This window comes from Carcharodon carcharias, chromosome 2 (genome assembly GCF_017639515.1).
Source record: "Carcharodon carcharias isolate sCarCar2 chromosome 2, sCarCar2.pri, whole genome shotgun sequence".
In the NCBI taxonomy this organism is placed as follows: domain Eukaryota; kingdom Metazoa; phylum Chordata; class Chondrichthyes; order Lamniformes; family Lamnidae; genus Carcharodon; species Carcharodon carcharias.
In genome coordinates, this window is record NC_054468.1 from 13,968,531 (window position 1) to 13,990,007 (window position 21,477).

The 21,477-nt window shown below is 42.6% G+C and overlaps 1 protein-coding gene and 1 non-coding gene across 2 annotated transcripts; one reads left to right on the top strand and one right to left on the bottom strand.

Annotated features, from left to right (window-relative positions):
• Nucleotides 1–7,684: 7,684 nt before the first annotated feature.
• LOC121275244 (extracellular calcium-sensing receptor-like) lies at nt 7,685–18,805 on the bottom strand. The gene is made up of 6 exons (XM_041182668.1): nt 18,751–18,805; nt 17,751–18,042; nt 14,152–15,033; nt 13,324–13,551; nt 9,905–10,028; nt 7,685–8,777 (listed from the first exon to the last, which is right to left on the bottom strand). Exons 2-6 carry the CDS (start codon nt 18,006–18,008, stop codon nt 7,864–7,866), a joined length of 2,406 nt encoding a protein of 801 aa, XP_041038602.1. The 5' UTR covers nt 18,009–18,042; nt 18,751–18,805; the 3' UTR covers nt 7,685–7,863.
• Nucleotides 15,365–15,437, top strand: trnat-ugu. Its single transcript has one exon. It is a non-coding gene; the product is annotated as a tRNA-Thr (tRNA).
• Nucleotides 18,806–21,477: the final 2,672 nt, after the last annotated feature.

The window sequence follows — 21,477 nt, forward strand, 5'->3', positions numbered from 1 at the left end:
TGAAGGGTCAGTCACAAGGGGGCATAGTTTCAAGGTGAGGGGCAGGAGGTTTAGGGGGAATGTGAGGGAAAACTTTTTTACCCAGAGGGTGGTGATGGTCTGGAATGCGCTGCCTGGGAGGGTGGTGGAGGCGGGTTGCCTCACACCCTTTAAAAAGTACCTGGTGAGCACTTGGCACGACATAATATTCAAAGCTATGGTCCAAGTGCTGGTAAATGGGATTAGGTAGGTGGGTCAGGTGTTTCACATGTTGGTGCAGACTCGATGGGCCGAAGAGCCTCTTCTGCACTGTGTTTCTGTGTTTCTACAATTAAAGGACCTGCCCGCCAAGCTTAAGGTTGGCAGGTTGGCCAGGAGCCCAGGCGGCAAATAGAAAAAACATGAAACCTCATCCAGCATCCTGAGGTTTCATGCAGGGTTTAAAAAAGTTTAGTAAAGTTATAGTGTAAATTATGAACATGTCCCGTCTCATGTGACATTGTCACATGAGGGGGGCATGTTAGGGAATTTTTATTTTCATTTTTAATCTTTTTCAAAGTGGAAGGGATCGCCCTGTGGCTGCACTTAGCCTCAGGGAGATGTGCGCTCTTTCATGCACATGTGCGAAAGAGCGCACTCTTGCTTTTGGGGAATCCCCCACCCACACAGGAAGTGCATAGCGCTTCCCGTCGGACATCATGCTGGGCGGGCCTTAATTGAACTGCCCACGTAATATGGCGGTGCGGCCCGCTTCTCCAGCAGGGATGGTCTCCCCGCTCGCTGGAGATTGGGTCGGGCAGAAAATCCTGCCCTATGTATCTTACTGTTGCCTTAACGAAAGTATAACTGTGAGTTAGGTTAACTAGGGGATTTAGAAGTTATCATAATAGTAATTTGTAGATCTATGTATGTACTTAAAATCATTTGTTCTATTAATAAATGTTTAATTTAGTTTTGTAAGAAACCTATAAGACTCAGTGGTCTTATTACTGCTGAATTCATGAACGTATCTCAAAATTTATACAAATTGCAAAACAGCTGAGGCAGTTGTTTCAAGTTTCCCTTTGGGATTTGAGCAGCTCAGCATTTATCATTAGTTGTGCCATAACAAAGGCTCAAAAAATAGAAAAAAATTACAAATTTCTTAAGGTGTGTCATTGAGATAAGGGGGCTGAATAATACGGTTGCTCATTGATGGTGAGTTCTGCACTTGTAAGTTGGCAGCATTCCAATTTCCAGGCCTGCTGTCAGTATGCACCCTATAATATGCTAATTGCTGCAAGTTATCCTACCCAAAGCGTGCTGGTGAGTGGGATGTCCAGTCTCAGAAGTTGCAGGCACCTGGGACAAGGTAACGGCCAATATTGTAAAGGGCCCCCTGGCACTTGACAGTGTCAGGTGACCCATCAGATGATCAATTGAGTGCATCTACTGTACATTGAGAAAATTTGCATAGCTTCCAGTCTGGTCAGGTAATTCAATTTAAATTTGAGCTAAAATAAAAGGAAAATACAGCCGATGCTGGAAATCTGAAATAAAAACAAAAAATGCTGGAAAAACTCAGCAGTTCTGGTAATAACTATGGAGAGACAAACAGAGTTAACGTTTCAAGTCTGTATGACTCTTCTTCAGAGCTTAAGAGAGGTAGAAATGTGATGGGTTTTTCTTCTGCTGAAGAGAGGGGGTGAAGCAGGTGGAGCAAAATAGAAAGCCAGGGATAGTTGGGAGCTCATGGACACAAGACAAAGGGAATGGTAATGATGGTGTTAAAGGCTAAGGAATTTGTTAATAGTGACATAAATGTCAGATTGCAGAATGTTAATAGCGGACAAGAATCTTGGCTCCCTGAAAGCAAAGCATAAGATCAAATTACAGATTAGCCCATGGGGAGAGAGTGTTGGGAAAAGAATATCAAAATGATGGGCAGAGTTCATTGTCTGAAGTTGTTGAACTCAATGGTAAGTGCAGAAGGCTGTAAAATGCCTAACTGGATGATGAGGCACTGTTCCTCCAGTTCCCCAAAGCAAATTCAGATTAGGCACTTTACAGCCTTCCACACTTAACATGAGTTCTGTCCTCCATGTTGATATTTTTTTTCCTACCTGCTCCCCAACAAGGCCAGTTTGTAACTTATTCTTATGTTTTGCTTTCAGAAAGCGCTGACCCTTGTTCTGCTATTAACACATTCTGCGATCTGATCTTCATGCAACTATTAAAACTTTCCTTAGTCTTTAACACTATCATTACCATGCCTATTGTCTTGTGTCCATGACATCTTTGTCAAATCTCCCCTGAGCACCCACCTACCCCTAAACTACTATTTTGCTCCACCTGCCCTCTTCAGCAATAGAACCTATTACACTTTTACCTCTCTTGAACTCTGAAGAAGAGTTAAATGGACTCAAAACATTAACTCTGTTTCTCTCTCCACAGATGCTACCAGACCTGCTGGGTATTTCTCAACATTTTCATTTTTTGTTTTAAATTTTAGCTAATCTCTGCCAACCATGTAAGCTTCATAGGTGGCAAAAGTTTTAAATTCTGCAAGTCTCCCACCTTTTGGCATTGAGACATTGTATATTTATTACATGTTGCTATGCATAGATGTCTGTGACATTGAAGCAAGGAGAGAGACATTCTAGAAGGGGCAAAGCTGCCTCCAGATTCAGTGAGACCTCCCTTGGTGCCCTCCTGCCTGTAGTACATGATAGGCATCACCAGCTCTTTTTCAAACACTGGGAAGAGGAGGAGGCCCTGGCAGACTCGCGCTGCATGACAGCAGGTGGATGAGATGGTTGATGATGTCCACAGTGTTGAGGTGGTGAGGGGGACTTGGTTCCAGTGCCACAAAAGGCTCAATGACCTCATGAGGCCAGTTGCGGGCAATGAGGTTTCCTCCCTGTATGCCCTTGGAGTGGCAAAATATGGTCTGTACCTCCGCTGAGTGTTTCTGGGTTCCTCCTGCCCCTGGCACTGCTCTGTCCCCTTCCTGAGGAACCATCACATCCTGAGCCTCCCTGTGTTCCCTTCCTCCTCTCATCCTTCTCCTCCTCCTCCTAATCCTTCTCTCCTCCTCACTGGAGCTTGTGCTCCCAATTGAGACAACAATCCCTATTTGTCTCAGACACTTTTTATCCCTTGCCCCTGGGTATTAGACAGGAAAATTACCCATCAAAAGAGCACTTTGAATCAGAGGAGAGCTCTCCTCATGAAAAATGTCCAGAAGATTCCTCTGTGCACTCAAATGAGCAGTCCCTGCATTCAGTAGAGTTTGAGCTGCAAAGCTGAGACTCTGGACTCTCCTGCAGTTTTAAAACTCGCCCAAACAAGCTTGGGCTTAAAGAAGTCAGTCCAATTCCCCACCTCAGAGACTCACAGATGTTTACAGCACAGAAGGAGGCCATTCGGCCCATCGTGTCCATGCCAGTCAACAAAGGTCTGACTACAATAACCCCATTTTCCAGCACTTGGCCCATAGCCGGCAATGTAAGCAAATATCTAAATACTTCTTAAATATTAGGAGAGTTTTTGACTCAACCACCCTTTCAGGCAGTGAGTTCCAGACTCCCACCACCCTCTGGGTGAAAAAAATTCCCCTCAACTCCACTCTTAGCCTTTTACTTATATTAAATCTATGCCCCCTGCTTAGTGACCCCTCTACTAATGGAAAAAAGTGCCTTCCTATTCACCCTATCTAATTCCCACCTGCCATAAATCTTGCCTTGAGGCGCACTATTGTCTTCTGATTGTATTATTGCAGTGACATGGGCAGTTAATTAGCTGAATTGGCTTTTACATTGATGTTGAAATAACGCAGGCGGGTTCCCGACTTTCTGACCTGCCCGCATGCGGTATTATTGGAAACTGGTGTGATGACATCGTAAACGCCGCCCAATGTCATCACGCCCCATAATATGCTCCGCAAAGTGGGAAACACTCCCAAACGTGGAGCGAAGGAAAGTGTGAGAAAGTGACTTTATGTAGAAAAGAATAATTATATTCAATGGGTTCTGTGGCGAAGGCTTATAATGAGGTGGGGACATCTAATCAAAGATGACGGTAACAGAACCGAATACCTTAGCCTGAGCAAGCGAATGTAAATATTGACCAGAGCCCAATGCTTACCTTGCTATTTTAAGTGCCTGGATCTTATGTTCGTCGGGTACGTGCGAATCAACGGGCCTGGGATTGAATGCGAAATGCGCTTCTGGTCGTGATCAGCGCCCGAATGCAATTTCACGCTAGCTAGCCAATTAACAGCCAGTCAGCATGAAATGCATGCCAAGGAAGGTGGGAGGTGGGGGAGGGTCGGGCTGGGGAAGAGGGCGGGTGTCGACAAAACTGAGGATGCAGGTGAGAGCTTCTAGCCTCCCTGAAGGCAGAGAGCTGCAGACCTGGACAGATTTAATGGCAACAAAACAAAAAATGCACCAAACTGTGTCTGTGCAGCACATTCAAGCACCTGACAGCAGAGCTAAAAAAAAAACCTCAGTCCCTAGATATCTTTTTGTTTTATTATGGGCTGCATTTCACGCTGATGGGGCGGGCGTGCAACTGACCTGATCGGGCGTGAAATCGCGCCAGGTATTTCGGCCGGCGGGCATGCGTAGAAGTCAAGAGAGCAATTTAGCCTATTAACGGCACGATTGTCCGTCATTCTACGAGGCCTGTCCAACATCACGGTTCGCAGGCAGGGAATCGGCTAGGCAGTTTTGAACAAACCTCATTTTGTGATGAAATAAAATATAATTAAATTTCCGTGGACAGAATTTTCATAAGCTAAATTTTCAGGTGACCGATTATGATGCATGGGCATTTTTTTTCCAGCTTTATTTTTGCTGTCTCAGGTCTTCAGCTCCCTGAGGCAGCTCTCTGCCTTCAGGAAGCTTCCTCTCAGCGCTGGCCTATGCCCGTATTGATGTCATCAGCTGCATCCTTCTCACCCCCCACCCCCCACCCCAGCAGCGCTGAGCTATTCAGAACGTGTTTCACGCATGGCATAGACCATGACCCCACCACTGAACATCAAGCCATTGTTTCTAGGGCTGTTACTGACCTCATCTCCTCTGGATATCTTCCCTCCACAGCTTCCAACCTGATAGTCTACCAACCATGGACAGCCCACCTCTACCTCCTACTCAAAATCCACAAACAGGACTGTCCTGGCAGACTGATCATGTCAGCCTGTTTCTGCCCCACAGAACTAATTTCTTGCTATCTTGACTCCCTTCTCTCTCCCCTTGTCCAGTCTCTTCCCACTATGATTCCTCTGACACCCTACATCATATCAACAATTTCCAGTTCCCTGGCCCCAACCGCCTCCTCTTCACCATGGATGTCCAATCTCTCTATACCTCCATCTCCTACTGGGATGGTCTGAGGGTTCTCTGATTCTTCCTCGAACAGAGGCCCGAAGAATCCCCATCCACCGCTACTCTCCTCTGTCTGGCTGAACTTGTTCTCTCACTGAACAATTTCTCCTTAAACTCCTCTTACTTCCTCCAAATAAAAGATGTGTCTATGGGTACCCGCGTGGGCCCCAGTTATGCCTGCCTCTTTATGGGGTACGTGGAACATTCCTTGTTCCAGTCCTACTCCAGCCTCCTCCCACAACTCTTTCTCCGGTACATCAGTGACTGCTTTGGTACTGCTTCATGCTCTTGTCTGGACCTGGAAAAATTTATTAATCTTGCTTCCAATTTCCACCCCTACATCATTTTCACATGGTTCATCTCTGTCACTTCCCTTCCCTTCCTTGACCTCTCTGTCTCAATTTCTGGTGATAGACTGTCCTCCAATATTCATTACAAGCCCACCGACTCCCACAGCTACCTTGACTACAGCTCCTCATACCCTGCTTCCTGTAAGGACTCCATCCCATTCTCTCAGTTCCTTCACCTCCGTTGCATCTGTTCTGATGATGCAACTTTCAAAAACAGTTCCCCTGACATGTCTTCTTTCTTCCTTAACTGAGGTTTTTCCACCCACAGTGGTTGACAGGGCCCTCAACTGTGTCCGGCCCATCTCCCGCACATCCACCCTCACACCTTCCTCTCTCTCCCAGAAACATGATAGGATCCCCCTTGTCCTCACTTATCACCCTACTAGCCTCCGCATTCAAAGGATTGTTCTCTGCCATTTCCGCCAACTCCAGCATGATGCCACCACCAAACACATCTTCCCTTCACCCCCCCGCCCCCGGCGGCATTCCACAGGGATCATTCCCTCTGGGACACCCTGGTCCACTCCTCCATTACCCCCTACACCTCAAACCCCTCCCATGGCACCTTCCTATGCATCCTTGAAAGGTGCAACACCTGCCCCTTTACTTCCCCTCTCCTCACCATCCAAGGGCCCAAACACTCCTTTCAAGTGAAGCAGCATTTCACTTACACTTTCCTCAATTTAGTCTACTGCCTTCACTGCTCCCAATGCGGTTTCCTCTACATTGGAGAGACCAAACACAGACTGGGTGACCACTTGCAGAACACCTTCAGTCTGTCCACAAGCATGACCCAGACCTCCCTGTCACTTGCCATTTCAACACTCCACCCTGCTCTCATGCCCACATGTCCATCCTTGGCTTGCTGCAGTGTTCCAGTGAAGCTCAACACAAACTGGAGGAACAGCACCTCATCTTCCGACTAGGCACTTTACAGCCTTCTGGACTGAATATTGAGTTCAACAACTTTAGATCATGAACTGTCTCCTCCATCCCCACCCCTTTTCCTATCCCCCTTTTTCCAATAATTCCTATATATTTTTCTTTTCCCACCTATTTCCATTATTTTTAAATGTATTTCCATCCATTGTTTTATCTCTACCTTATAGCCAAATTCGATCCCTTCCCCCCACCCTACCCCGACTAGGGCTATCTGTACCTTGCTCGTCTTGCTTTCTACCCTTAATGTCACCATTAGCACAATCCTTAGATAATATCACCACCATCAACACCTCTTTGTCCTTTTGCCTATGACATCACTGGCCCTCTATCCAGCTCTACCTGTCCCACCACCCCCCCACCCCCCACCTTCAACCAGCTTATATTTCACCTCTTTTCTAATTTTCCTTAGTTCTGTTGAAGAGTCATACGGACTTGAAATGTTAACTGTGTTCCTCTCCACAGATGCTGCCAGACCTGCTGAGTTTTTCAAGGTATTTTTGTTTTTGTACTTAGAAGTGATGATCTGTTTTGAAGTGTAAAATACTCCTTAAACATTGTAATGTGTTGATCCATGTTTTGTGAGAATAAAATAAATTTGCCACAACAAACTGGTGTCAGGTCCAAATCCCTTGCATAAAAGAATCTTACACTGGCTTGGTATAAATACAGGTCTTTCTTACACGAAAAGGGCAAAAGACTTGGATCCATACAGAACCTTTCAATCTGTCAGAAATATTCCAAAGCACTTGAATTTTATTGAACAGCTGCTGTGGTAATGTGGACAAATGCAGTTTGAATGTTATGTGTATAAAGATCCCATGTGTAGCAAGGTGATCAATCCCCAATTAATCTGTTTTTTTGGGGATTTAATTTATGTAATTTGCTGATTTGCGCATTGGATGATAGCTTTTTTTAGAGCTTTACTTTAGGAAACAATACATCATCAAATTAATATTCCTTATTAATAAAACATTGGGTTGAGAAATAAATTGATCAATATGAACTAGTGTGCACATAAGACAAAACAATGTTTCACTTAAACCTTTATTACCAATCCTGGCAAGCAACCTTTTCAGTAACACAAATACTGTGGGGCATCTATGTCCACATATTTCTCAGTTGAAATGCATGAAAACATAACAATTGGATGAAAACATTTTTTAAATATGGAGTATAATAGTTTTACTGCTTAACCAATATGCAAGGTATCAGAATAATTTCTAAAGTGTCTGGGAGCCCTTATTACCCATAATGTGCCTCTTCGTGTTTTCTGCTTGTTTAAACATGATAATGTAACATTTTGGGGCAAAAATACAGAGAAGCAGACCAAAACTAGAGGCCAAAATAGCAAACACCTCCACTGCGACAGCATATTTCCCAGGAGAACTTATATAAGCTGGGATGAAAGTAATCCACACTGCACAAAAAATAAGCATGCTAAAAGTGATGTGTTTCGCTTCATTAAAATTATTGGGAAGTTGTCGAGCTAGAAAAGCGACCACAAAACACACGCAAGATAAGAATCCAATGTAACCCAAAGCACAGTAAAAGTTTATTACAGAACCTACATTGCATTCAAAAGTGATTATGTCTTTTGCGTAATCACTGCTTTTCCGAGGATAGGGAGGTGATGTGCTCAACCAGACTGTGCATATTAAGCATTGTACCATTGTAAGCAAGATAACAGTTAACCGCTGTTGTGTTGGGCCAAACCACTTCATTATATTATGGTTGGGATGCATTGCATTAAATGCCATCACCACAACAACCGTTTTACTCAAGACACATGATATGCAAAGAACAAAAATGACAGCAAAAGCTGTATGACGTAAAATGCAAGACCAGACTGAGGGTTCTCCAATGAATGTGATTGAACACAGAAAGCATAACATTAATGCTACAAGAAGGAGAAAACTTAATTCAGAATTATTGGCTTTAACAACAGGAGTATCCTTGTACATATAGAATGTAGAAAAGATACCCAGCGTGATGCAGGCTCCTAACAATGCCACTACTACCAGAATAATCCCCATGGTCTCTCCAAATGAAAGGAATTCAATTTCTTTTGGTATGCACCGATCTCTCTTCTGATTGGATCTGTACTCCAAAGGGCAGTTGATACAACTTGTAGCATCTAAAGCAAAAGAAACAGTTTTCAAAAGAACTTTCATTCCAAATAATATGAAAAAATGTTTCACAGAATATCTAAAAATATGAGGATTGTATCATGGAAAACTAATGTATTGATGCTCATGTATTCTCCAAATTTTCTCTCCTTCATTTCACCAAAAAGAAAACAAAGAATTTGCATTTATAAAAACTCAACTCACAACCTCAGACCATCCCAATGCGCTTTCCAGCTAGTGAAGTATTACACAGAATCTTAGAATTGTTACAGCACAGAAGGAGGCCATTCGGCCTATCGTGTCTGCACCAGCTCTCCGGATGAACAATTCATTTAGTGCCATTCCCCGCCTTCTCCCCTGCATATTTTTCCTCATCTGATCACTCTTTAATTCCCTTTTGAATGCTTCAATTGAATTTGCCTCTACCGCACTCTCAGGCAGTGCATTCCAGATCTTGACTTTTGCTCCTTTCGCCAATTATTTTAAACCTGTGGCGTCTGGTTCTCGATCCTTTCATGAGTGGGAACAGTTTCTCCCTATCTACTCTGTCCAGACCCTTCATGGTTTTGGATACCTCTATCAAGTCTCCTCTCAGTTGTCTCCAAGGAAAACAGTATAACTTCTCCAATCTATTTTGTAAATGCTTTTGAAGTGTAGTCACTGCTGACCTGTAGGAAACACAGCAGCCCATTTGCACTCACCAATGTTCCACACACCAAAAATGTGACTATTACCAGATGATATGTTTTAGGTTTTGGACGAGGGATAAATATTAATCGGAACTTCCCCTCCCTAGCAAATAAACACATGCAATATTTTACTGACATTAGCAATGTCATTTCTGCACTGAAGTGTCAGCCTATTGTACTCAAGTTGCACTGAAGAAGAGTCATAAGGACTCGAAATGTTAACTCTGTTTTTTTCTCTCCACAGATGCTGTTAGACCTGTTGAGTTTTTCCAGCATTTTCTGTTTTTGTTTCAGATTTCCAGCATCCACAGCATTTTGCTTTTCTCTGCATATTGCTTTTGCAATGGTTTGATCTCAATGTTCAAGTAGGTCACATAGTAATTTCCGCAGTGCATTTATACATAGTATCCCACTTTACAATTTGAAGACCTATTTTTTCTTGTTACCAGTCGTGTTACTAATTTCACCGTCAGGGCATGGTAAACAATCAAAACAACAAACGGGTTGCCCCTTTCTTGTTGCCTTCCTTTTTCCAGGGGTACAACTCTCAGAACAAGTTGCCTTGGGAACCTTAAAAAAAGATAATATATTGCAATCAGGAATTCAAACTATTCATCTGTCAAAGAAAAATGCAAACAATTTTAGTTATTTTGTTGGTATTCATGTGGTTTTCAAACAGAAATGTCATAATGATCTTCTAAAATTAAACTTAGGCTTCTGTTGCATTTGACTCTATCAATTTCATATATTGATTTTCAGTTCGTTAGGTTATCGATTATGGGGTTATTGTTGTCTTCTTTTTCTATGAACATTACTACCCTCAAGTTGTTATCATCTTTGATGTAAAATCGCACTGGCTTTTCAGATGAAAAACATCATTTACCACTTGGGTGTTAAAATCTAGCCAGTCTGACTTTAATTCAATATTTTGGCTTTACACTTCTCAAATTGTCTATCAGAATCATTAGTATTACACATTAATATAACAACACAAAAAACCTGATTAATGTCTATGTTGTAATGTTCTTATTTTTGTGTTGAACCCATCTCCCTCAGCTCAATCCCCCCACCAACAAAACCATAATCCATGATATTATCACCTCTGGGCTTGACTTTTGTAGCATTGTCCTTGGCCGACCCCTTCTTCCTGCTCGTAAACTACAAGTCATTCAGAATCACAGAACTACAATTTTTACAGCACAGAAGAAGGTCACTTGGCCCATCATATCTGCACTAGCTCTCTGAATGAACAATTCTCAGAGTGTTATTGTTATTGTGATTGCAATACATCATACAAATGCCACCTCAATTCATTGGTTGGTTTTCAGCTTAATTTTTGGATTCATTATTAGGGAGAAAAGAACATACGAATTAAAACATATGAATTAGGAACAGGAGAAGGCCACTTGACCCCTCAAGTCTGCTCCATATTTGTAGGACAGATTGAGAAATAGTCAAGGTTAGGCATGAGGATGCTTGGCTGAACTATTGATGAGGGTGCGGAGCAATGCTTTGGGATGGGGTTGCTGTCTAGCCAAGGAGGCAGTGGAGACGGTGGTGTAGAGGTAATATTGCTGGGCTAGTAATTCAGAGGCCCAGGCTAATGCTCTGGTAACATGGGTTCAAATTCCACCATCATAGCTGGTGGAATTTAAATTCAATTAATAAAAATCTGGAACTGAAAAATAACCTGAGTAATAACACCATGCAACTATCATCAATTGGCGGAAAAGCTCATCTGGCTTACTAATGTCCTTTAGGGAAGGATGTCTGCCATCCTTACCCGGTTTGGTCTACATGTGACTCCAGACACAGAGCAATGAGTCTCTTAACTTCCTTCTGAAATGGCCTAGCAAGCCATTCAGTTCAAGGCCAATTAGTGATGGGCAACAATTGCTAATCTTGCCAGCAACACCCACATTCCATCAAAGAATAATAAAAAAAAGAAATTCATTTCAGTCATGGTCAAGAAAAGTATAAAGCAATATCATAAAAACGCAAAGCTATTGAGGATGGCTGTGTAAGAGATACTTAAACTAAGGGCAATGGGACAAATGAAATTACTCAAACAAATGCCGGCACAGGGATGATGGGACAAGTGGCCTTCTTCTATGCTGTGTCATTGTATTATTCTATGGGTGGAATCATCCCAAATTTGCACTAAGCATAGTCGTGGGCATGAAAAGTGATGTTTTACCTGCCAGCCGCGATGGTGGGTTTTCACGCCATAATGTCTGCTTCCTGCCTCATTAATTATGCAGCCACAGGAAACACACTGTCTTGCTGGCAGGCGGCCTCTGAATCACCTGCCACACCATTATCTCACCATTTCCTCACTCTGCATGCCATATCTGAACTATAGCCGTGCACATAATTCTTAATGCTTGCAGCCCAGGGCCACTCCAGTGAAGGCACAACCCTGAAGGCCACGTGACCTGTCACTGGACTGCCTTTTGGAGGCCCACTGTGATGCCCTCCACCTCCATTCTGGCCATTGGAGGTCCAGCAATCTGACCACGCCGGCTCAGGAGGTGGTGGCAGATGTGGTCAGTGCCAATGCTGCACAGGAGAGGTTGGCCATCCAGTGCAGAAAGAGGATGAATGATCGCATCCATGCTGCAAGGGTAAGGCAACCATCTCATCACTCTAAACTCACATCTTATCACTCTAAACTCACACATTCACAAGGCCATCATACATTCACTGCCATCTCACTCACTGCCAGCTCAAGGGACATCACCACTCACTCTTCCACACACACCCTCACATCTCCATTTGGCCTCATCTCCTCTAGAGACTGCCTCCTCCACTTGCACTGATCAAAATGTGACCCCCACTACACACCCTGGGATACCCTTCTTCCTCAGTACAGCCCTTGCCCTCCAGCCTCTTCCCTTGCATGAGATCACTTCACCCCCTTGCCCAAGCAAGCCCTAACCCTGCAGCTGTTGAAAAGACAATGGCTGGTCTGGTAGGTAGAGACCTGCCCGTTAGCCCCCCTATAAGTGATGCGGCGCTGCCTGTGAATCCTGACACTGATGACCATAGCTGCTGCCCAAAGCAAGGTAGGTAACTAAACCTCAAAGTCCTGAGCGAAGTGCAGCTCGCCAAGTGCATGTGGCTTATGTACAGCTGTGAAACATGTTGAGGATGATACCACATGGGGGGATGATTCCGACGGGCAGGCTTTATAATGAGATGCTAAAGTATTAAAATTAGGTTCCTGATGTGTGTCAGTGGGAAATGTGGCCTGCCATTGATGGCTGGAGCGAGCGATTGAAAGCTAGTTTCATGACAGTGTAAAATTGATATTTGGCCTTCTCACCATATTGGCCACTCATGCCACTGAACACATGTGATGCCAACGGGCATGGAAAATTCTGTCCTATAATCCTTCTAATACATGTCAATACTTTGGCTATACTAGAGTGGGCTTTGAAATTTATCTAATCAAATCCATATTGTTACCTTGGACCTCCATTATTGTTACTGTATATTACTGTTATTGTGAAAATATTTGGGGAAAGAGTATAAATAAAGTTTAGCATTGTTCTGTGAGGTTTTGTATTCTGTATTTAAAGTGTCCATGCTGAACATTGTGGTAATGTTAATAATTTTATAACAGAAGCAGCCAATGCAATAGTACAGCTCTCTGTGCCTAATTCAATATAGTGGCCAATAGAAGGCATTAAAATCACTTAGTTTACATTATTAAGTGTTAAAATGTAAGATGAATTTTGGTTTGCAATACAAGAGGAACAACTTAGAAAAATGCAGTAGGTACTATCAATCATTGTGAGTGATTATGTCTAATGATGGGAGTGAGGAGCACAAATTACATCTTATTTTACAATGAGAGCCTTACCACAATTTGACCTCCACTCCATACCATTGCCTCTTCATTTATCAGAAATTCTTCACCCTCAGGAGCGGATCCGTTGTAATGCCCAACATCTACAATTTCAACTTCACCACGGGAATTTGTCTGCCAGTTTACAATGTCATATGTGGGGACTGGGTCCCCATTTTCATCAAAATTCACTTTCTCTCCCATCTTGGTGATGAAACTTAATGTTTTCATGTGATGCAGAAGCTAGAAGGGTAAAAAGAGAGGAGAAAAAACTTGCCATTATTTAGCACCTTACACAGTCCCAGGAGCTCCCAAAATGCTTAGCAGGAAAGTGGAATATCATCACTGTTGTAATGTACCCAATTTTAGCCGGAAAGTGGAATATAGGGAATGTAGGGAAGGCTGTAACCAATTTGCGCACAGCAAGATGCCACAAACAGCATTGATCATTTTGTAGTGATGCTGATTGAAGATAAACATTGAACTCGATGAGGAGGATTCACTCGGCCCTCTTCAAAATAAAATAGGATCTTTTACTTGAAAGGGTAGAAGGGGGCTCGGTGTTTCTTTTGATCTGAAAAGCGCATCGCTCTCAGAATCGCACCGAATTTTCAAGGTAGGTTTTACACTGTCGTCTCTGACGTTGAACTTGAATCCACAATCTCTTGACTCACAAGCAAAAGTGCTACTCCTGAGGCACGACTGACACTAATAGAAAGATTCCTTCATAAATCTACAGCGAACGCTCAGTATAGACAGTTACTAAACTAACATCTAAATACATGCTTTTATTAACTACATGCATGAACTCAACTGCTGCTAACGATTGGACACGTTTCGTACCTGCCATGGTTCAAAATTTAGATCATTTATGCAACTGTTATTGGGGAATTGTTCCGCTCCATTTTTGCATAACAGCATATTGTGAAGAGCATGAGCAATGGCATAAGTTGCTTTGTACACGTTATATTCAATTCTGTACTGTGATACATCTGTAAATGAATTATGCACTGTCTGCAAATCCTCTGTCCCTGTGCATTCGTTAATCCACCGGTCACTTTTAGTGTCATCCGTTTTGCTCCCTCTATTTTTAAAGATACAGCTGAATGTCGTTTCCCAAAACTCCTTCACTAAAAGGTTTCCTGGATACAGAGAAGGATGGACTTGCATGAAGAATTCTTTCAAACCTCGTATATCGACTTTGTGGATTGCGATTCCAATGGTGCCAGAAAGGAATCGTTTACTGTCTTCCGCTGGTACCACCAAGGTGGCAGCCCATGCTTCGCTTCCTATCCATTGTATGCCAGTCATGTTTTCCCGTATTATTTCTTTAATTAAAATTTCCATGTCGGATTGTGCGAGAAAGGCCAGCACAACTTTCGTGGATGATTTCTTTATTGTTGCAATAGTTTTTAGTAATTTGTCCCTTGAGTGAATTGCATGGAAAGTCTCTGAGAATGCAATACAAATGCCTAATTGTTGCACAGCTTCTATGAAAGCTTGCATTCCGAAGTTACCATAGTCATCATCACTTCTAATCGTCCCGATCCACGTCCATCCGAAATGTTTCACCAGCTTGGCTAACGCTCTGGCCTGGAAGTAATCACTTGGGATTGTTCTGAAAAATGACGGATATTCCTTTTTGTTGCTCAGACACTCGCACGTCGAAAGGTAACTGACCTGGGGTAAAGTCAAACGAAATGTATTTATCCATTTGATCCAGGGTCATTGGTTATATCACAAAACTACCGGCCACTTTCTAGCCAAACAGCATCGAGCGGTTGTGTCGCGCACCCACAGCCTTCACCGTAAGTCACATAATGAAAAAGCATCAGTCCAAAATCCTCAAGTTTTCATTGGGCTGGATCTGCGGCTGGGCGAGCAGGGGGCGGGGCCCGCTGACGTGATGTAAAATGACGCGTGGTGCCGTCAGGCGGGCGGGTGACTCACGTCATTCAGACATTCAGTTCGGCCGGCGCGCACCCACTAAACTGTCAAAGGCCTATTAAGGCCATTTAACCCTCAATTAAAGTCATTAAGGGAAAGCTACCCAACCGGCTCCATAGCTCAGGGGTTAGAGCACGGGTCTTGTAAACCAGGGGTCGCGAGTTCAAATCTTGCTGGGGCCTTACCTGGGATTTTAATATCAAAACAAAGAACAAAGAAAAGTACAGCACAGAAACAAGCACTTCGGCCCTCCAATCCTTCGCTGATTATCTTGCCTGTCAAACTAAATCATTTTGCACTTCCGGGGTCCGTATCCCTCTATTCCCATCCTTTTCATGTATTTGTCAAGCTGCCTCTTAAACACCACTATCGTACCTGCTTCCACCACCTCCTCTGGCAGCGAATTCCAGACACTCACTACCCTCTGCATAAAAAACTTGCCCCGCACATCTCCTCTATAGTTTTCTCCTCTCACCTTAAATCTATGTCCCCTAGTAATTGACTCTTCCATCCTGGGAAAAAGCTTCTGACTATCTACTCTGTCCATGCCACTCATAATTTTGTAAACTTCTATCAAGTTGCCCTTCAATCTCCGTCGCTCTAGTGAGAACAATCCGAGTTTCTCCAACCTCTCCTCATAGCTAATTATCTCCAGACCAGTAAACCTCCTCTGCACCCTCTCCAATGCCTCCATATCCTTCTCGTAATGTAGCGAACAGAATTGCACGCAATATTCCAAGTGTGGCCTAACCAAGGTTCTATACAGCTGCAGCATGACTTCCCAGTTTTATACTCAATACCCCTGCCAATGAAGGCAAGCATGCCATATGCCTTCCTGACTACCTTATCCACCTGTGTTGCCACTCTCAGTGACCTGTGGATCTGTACACCCAGATTGCTCTGCCTGTCAATGCACTTAAGGGTTCTGCCATTTACTGCATAATTCCTGCCTGTGTTAGACCTTTTGCACATGCTGCCGAGTGAAATATTGTGTGAGTGCGCGATGACTTTAGGACCAATGTCTTTTCACATGATTTTATGTCCAGTCGTGTCAGGCGCTTACCCGCCCACAGGACATAAAATTCTGCCCATCGTGTCTAATCTGCACTGATAAATTTACTTCTCAGCAGTCAAACATCCTGAAGAACTTCAAATTCAAAGTTGTCAAATTTGCTGATGACACAAAGATAGGTAAGTTGTGAAGAGGACATAAGGAGGCTACAAACAGATATAGATAGGTTAAGTGAGTCGGCAAAGATCTGGCAAATGGAATATAATATTGGAAAATGTGAAATTGTCCATTTTAGCAGGAAGAATAAAAGAGAAGCATGTTATCTAAATGGTGAAAGATTGCAGAGCTCTGAGATTCAGAGAGCCTGAGTGCCTTAGAGCACAAATCACAAAAGGCTAGTGTGCAGGTACAGCAAGTAATTAGGAAAGCTAATAAAATGTTATTTATTGCGAGGAGAATTGAATACAAAAGCAGGGAGGTTATGCTTCAGTTGTACAGGGCATTAGTGAAACCACATTTGGAATACTGTGTATAGCATTGGTCCTTATCTAAGGAAGGATGTAGATGCGTTTGTAGCAGTTCAGAGAAGATTTACCAGATGAATACCTGAAATGGGCAGGTTGTCTTATGAGGAAAGGTTGGATGGGCTAGGCTTGTATCCACTTGAGTTTAGAAGACTAAGAGGTGACTTGATTGAAGCCTTTAACATCTTGAGGGGTCTTGGCAGGGTGAATGTGAAGAGGATGTTTCCTCTTTGGAAAAATCTAGATCTGGGGTCATTGTTTAAATATAAGGGGTCACCCATTTAAAACAGAGATGCAGTGACTTTTTTCACTCAAAGGGTCGTGAGTCTTTGGAACTCTCTTCCTGAAAAGGTCGTAGAAGCAGAGTCTTTGAATATTTTTAAGGCAGAGGTGGATTTATTCTTGATAAGCAAGGGGGTGATAGGATATCAGGGGTAGGCAGGATGCAGTTACTGACAGATCAGCCATGATCTTATTAAATAGCGGAGCAGGCTTGAGGGGCTGAATGGTCTACTCCTACTCCTTGTTTGTAAGTTTGTATAAAAGGAGTGACATTAAGCACCGAAAGTAGCTTGGAGACACCCAAGAGGTGACCAAAGGCATGGTTCAATTGATAGATTTTGAGGAAGAGAGAAAGCAACCACTGAGTCATGATGGCTGAAACTTTGCAGGATATTAATAGTTTCCACACTTTATGTCGCATTAATTCGAAAGAGAAACACTGAAAGTTTATCCTATAAACTTTTCAATGGAGTGAATGAAATTAATATCGTGTTACACAAATAATAAATATTGAAAATAAATTCATTATTGCTACGATTCCAATATTTAAATATGTAAAGAAATAGTTCCACTTAATGAAACAGTTGGGGCGATTCTATTTCGAAATGGAAGTGGACATTTTTTTTTGTTTCTGCTACTGTACACTTACTGTGATAATAGTGCAACTGGTGACTTACCATGGGAATCCTGAAAATGCCGATTAAAGTCGCTATTGCTAAAGACTGCGAGGATCCAGAATCACCAACAACAGCAGAAACCATTGGTGTTCTTTTACAGGGATTATTCAGTGAAATACCCGGGCGTCCGTTCAAAAACTCAAATGCTGCTTTCAGCGATAAACTCGGCGTGGTGCATGCATCGTAAATCCGATACCCGAGTGTAATATTGGGAAGCAGAGTTGAATCCTGGTTTATTTCGTCGATGGCAAATATCATTGTGAGCGCGAAACGAAAAAATCTGAACCAGAATCTGTGGGAATACAATTTCGAAAATTTGCAAAATAAATAAATATCCCCGGAACCTATGATAAAAGCAAAAAAAAAAAACTGCGGATGCTGGAAATCCAAAACAAAAATAAAAATACCTGGAAAAACTCAGCAGGTCTGACAGCAAGTGCGGAGAGGAACACAGTTAACGTTTCGAGTCCGTCCGACAGCATCAAGAAAGAGTTGAAATATAAGCTGGTTTAAGGTGTGTGTGTGGGGGGCGGAGAGAGTCTTTCTTGGACTCAAACTCAAGTTCTGTCGAAGGGTCATGAGGACTCGAAACGTCAACTCTTTTCTTCTCCGCCGATGCTGCCAAACCTGCTGAGTTTTTCCAGGTAATTCTGTTTTTGTTTTTGTTTTGGATTTCCAGCATCCGTAGTTTTTTTGTTTTTATAAAGAAAAGTACTTCCCCAGTTTCAAATCGGCTTCTGGAACTAAACAGAGCCCTGCAGGACAATATAAGCTGTTTTTGCTAATCCTAAGAGCTATGTTAGGAGAGTGGATAATTTCTTTTAAAAATCGACAATTTCTGACTGATATTTCAAGAAATTTTAAATCTTAAATTACTTCTACTTCGAAACCCGCTGTCAACACGCTGCGTGTTCATTAAAATCTTTTGGCCCGAAAACCCCACAGTAAAAATGCAACTGAAGTCAAACATTTTTAAAATTAATTGGAAACTTCTACCGACTTTGTGCATGTCAACGATTCCGGCTGGATTTTGAATGTAAGGTCGCGATGATTCACTTTGGCGTGCACTCGGAAAATCCCGCCGAGAATGATATCCCCGTCCTTAAATAGATCCATCATATCATCCAGCCCCCAATATTCGCAGGTTCCTTCATTCGTGGCGTGGACTGGGAAAGAATCAAATAACAACAGAACCAGAGCCAACTGGTGATACATTGCTAACATTGCTCCTGTCATTAAATGCAGTTAGAGCTAGTGTTGCACTGTTCATTTTATACTCAAGTCTTGAGCGAAAATTGGTACGATTTTCCACAAATATTACACAAGTTACCGACAAATCCCCCAAAGAAATCAAAATATCCCTTTAGTTTATTTCAGAAAAAGAACAACGCGTAAAAGCGAAGAATAAAAGCTCTTGCCAGCAGGTGCAGTTTTGGCACACCGACATCCCCGAAGACCCAAGCGTGGCACCTGAGCGCCAATTTGCGAAATTATCCATATTGTCATGGGCGGAGGTCAAATTAACATCCTTTCATCCTGATCCGAATTATATTGTACATCTATCAGGGTGGATACACGTTTACCAGTTATTGCGTGAAAGTAAATCCGATACAAAATAAGAGTGACAATCAATGTTACTAGCGAAAGAAAGCAAGCTGCATTCTGATGCCTATCAGATCAAAATATTAGGAATGCCATTTAATTACAGTATTTTGCCTCCCAAGTGTACAAAACTCAATTGAGAAAAGGTCATGCAGTAAACGATGAGTTAGCAAAACGTGTGATAGACCTTGACTTTGCGGAGTACTGTAAACAGGGTGAGGGCGAGTCGGTAGCACGTTCTACTACTCTTAGCATAGTGGGTGTACCCACACCACATGGACTGCAGCGGTTCAAGAAGGCAGCTCACAACCACCTTCTCAAGGACAACTAGGGATGGGTAATAAGCCAGCGAGGCCCGCATCCCGTGAATGAATAATAAAGTAGACTTAAAAATCACCAAAACTGTCGCTTTTATCCTTTTCCAGAACATAGGAACGGGATTAAGCCATTCAGCCCCTCAACTCAAGCCTGTTCCGCCATTGAGTTAGTTTTTTTTACAGTATTGCACAAAGTCAAGGTCTACCTCCATGTCATTTTAATAGTGTGTTTTGTTTATCCACACTCGAAATGCCCACTGAACTATGCAGAAACAGAAGCGGCGGTCACAGACTGTTATATTTGTGCTTTATTGGCAATTGTTACGCACTGCGCCGTTCTGTAAGCCGCACTGAGGACAGTCATAAAGATATTGTGCACACTCTGCATTAGATTCGTGTAACGCTGGTTCATGACACGACTGTTTTGTTTAGAGAGAAGTGAAAAATTTTCCTTGAAGAATGAGTACCTCGCTGGTTGCAAGGCAGAAAACAAGTATTAGGGGGGGAAGAGTTGGTATTCAGGGCGGCAGAAGGTGGGAGGTGGAATCCCACAAGAATCTCTGTTGCGACCACTGCTATTCACAGTTTATGTTAACTATTTAGACTTTGGAAGCATAGACAGAAATTCTAAATTGCGGACGTCACCAAATTTAGGGTTGGGGGTGGGAGTAATCCATGCTGAAGAGGGCAACAACCAATTACAATGGACTGCCATAGACAGGAACACGAAATGAGAAAAGACAAAAGAATGATGACCTTTGAATCTAGAGGACTAGAAAATGGTGGGTTAGAAGTGATTAAAAATTACCAATTGACTCTGCATCAACTGTCGTTTGCGGACAAGTTCCAAACGTCTACCACCCTATATACAAAGCTTTGGTTAGACTACACCTGGAGTGCTATTTCAGTTCTGGCATCACACCTTAGGAAAGGTAAATTGGCTTTGGAGGAAGTGCAGCATAGATTTACTTAGAAGTTATCTGGACTGAGTGTTAAATCATGAAGAGAGATTTACTAGGGCTGTATTCCTTGGAATTTAGAATACTAAAAATTGATCTGATCGACCTTTTCAAAATAGTAAGAGGAAGTGAAAGGGTAGACGGAGACAAACTATTTTTGCTAGTTGGGGAATTTAGGATTAGGAGACACAGCCCAAAATTAGAGCCATACCTTCCAGAAGTGGAATTAGGAAACAATTCTGCACCCAAAGGGTGGTAGAAGTTTGAAACTCGTCCGCAAATGACAGCAGATGCAGGGTCAACTGGTAATTTCAAATCTAAGATTGATCAATTTCTGTCAACTACAGTTGTCAACTAGGAATAAAGATAATAGAGCAAAGGTCAGTATATGGAGTTCAGCCACAGGTCAGCCATGATCTCACTGAATGGTGGAATAGGCTCAAAGGTTTGAGTGACTGTTTCCTCTTCCATCTTCCTATGACATTAATAAATGTGCAGAATCACATGTGATTGGCAAATTAATTTCTACATAGGTAAGTTTGAGGTATTGTAATTTGATAAGAAAAAATATAAAAAGGTGAGAGATTACCTGGGGAAATAGAATACAAATGGGGTAGATGAACGAAGGGGTCTGGAAGAAAAATGCAGAAATCACTACAAGTATTGACACCGATCAATAAATCATACCATGCATTAGGGTTTATTTCTAAATGGATGGTATTGAAAAGTAAATAAGTTATGCTAAAATTTTTATCAAACCTTGATTTGACCACATTTGGAGGGCTGAGTACAATTCTGGTTCCTATATTGCAGAGTTTCTGGGAGTAATTTGGGAGACACAGCAAAAAT

What these genes read in the sequence shown, in the direction of transcription:
- LOC121275244 (XM_041182668.1), bottom strand. Translation starts at nt 18,008, where the DNA reads ATGATATTTGCCATCGACGAAATAAACCAGGATTCAACTCTGCTTCCC. An exon ending in GCATTTTCAGGATTCCCATG is followed by an intron (nt 15,034 to 17,750) that starts GTAAGTCACCAG and finishes TATAACCAATGA; the next exon opens with CCCTGGATCAAATGGATAAA. An exon ending in TGAAATTAGTAACACGACTG is followed by an intron (nt 8,778 to 9,904) that starts GTAACAAGAAAA and finishes CTTTTGCTTTAG; the next exon opens with ATGCTACAAGTTGTATCAAC.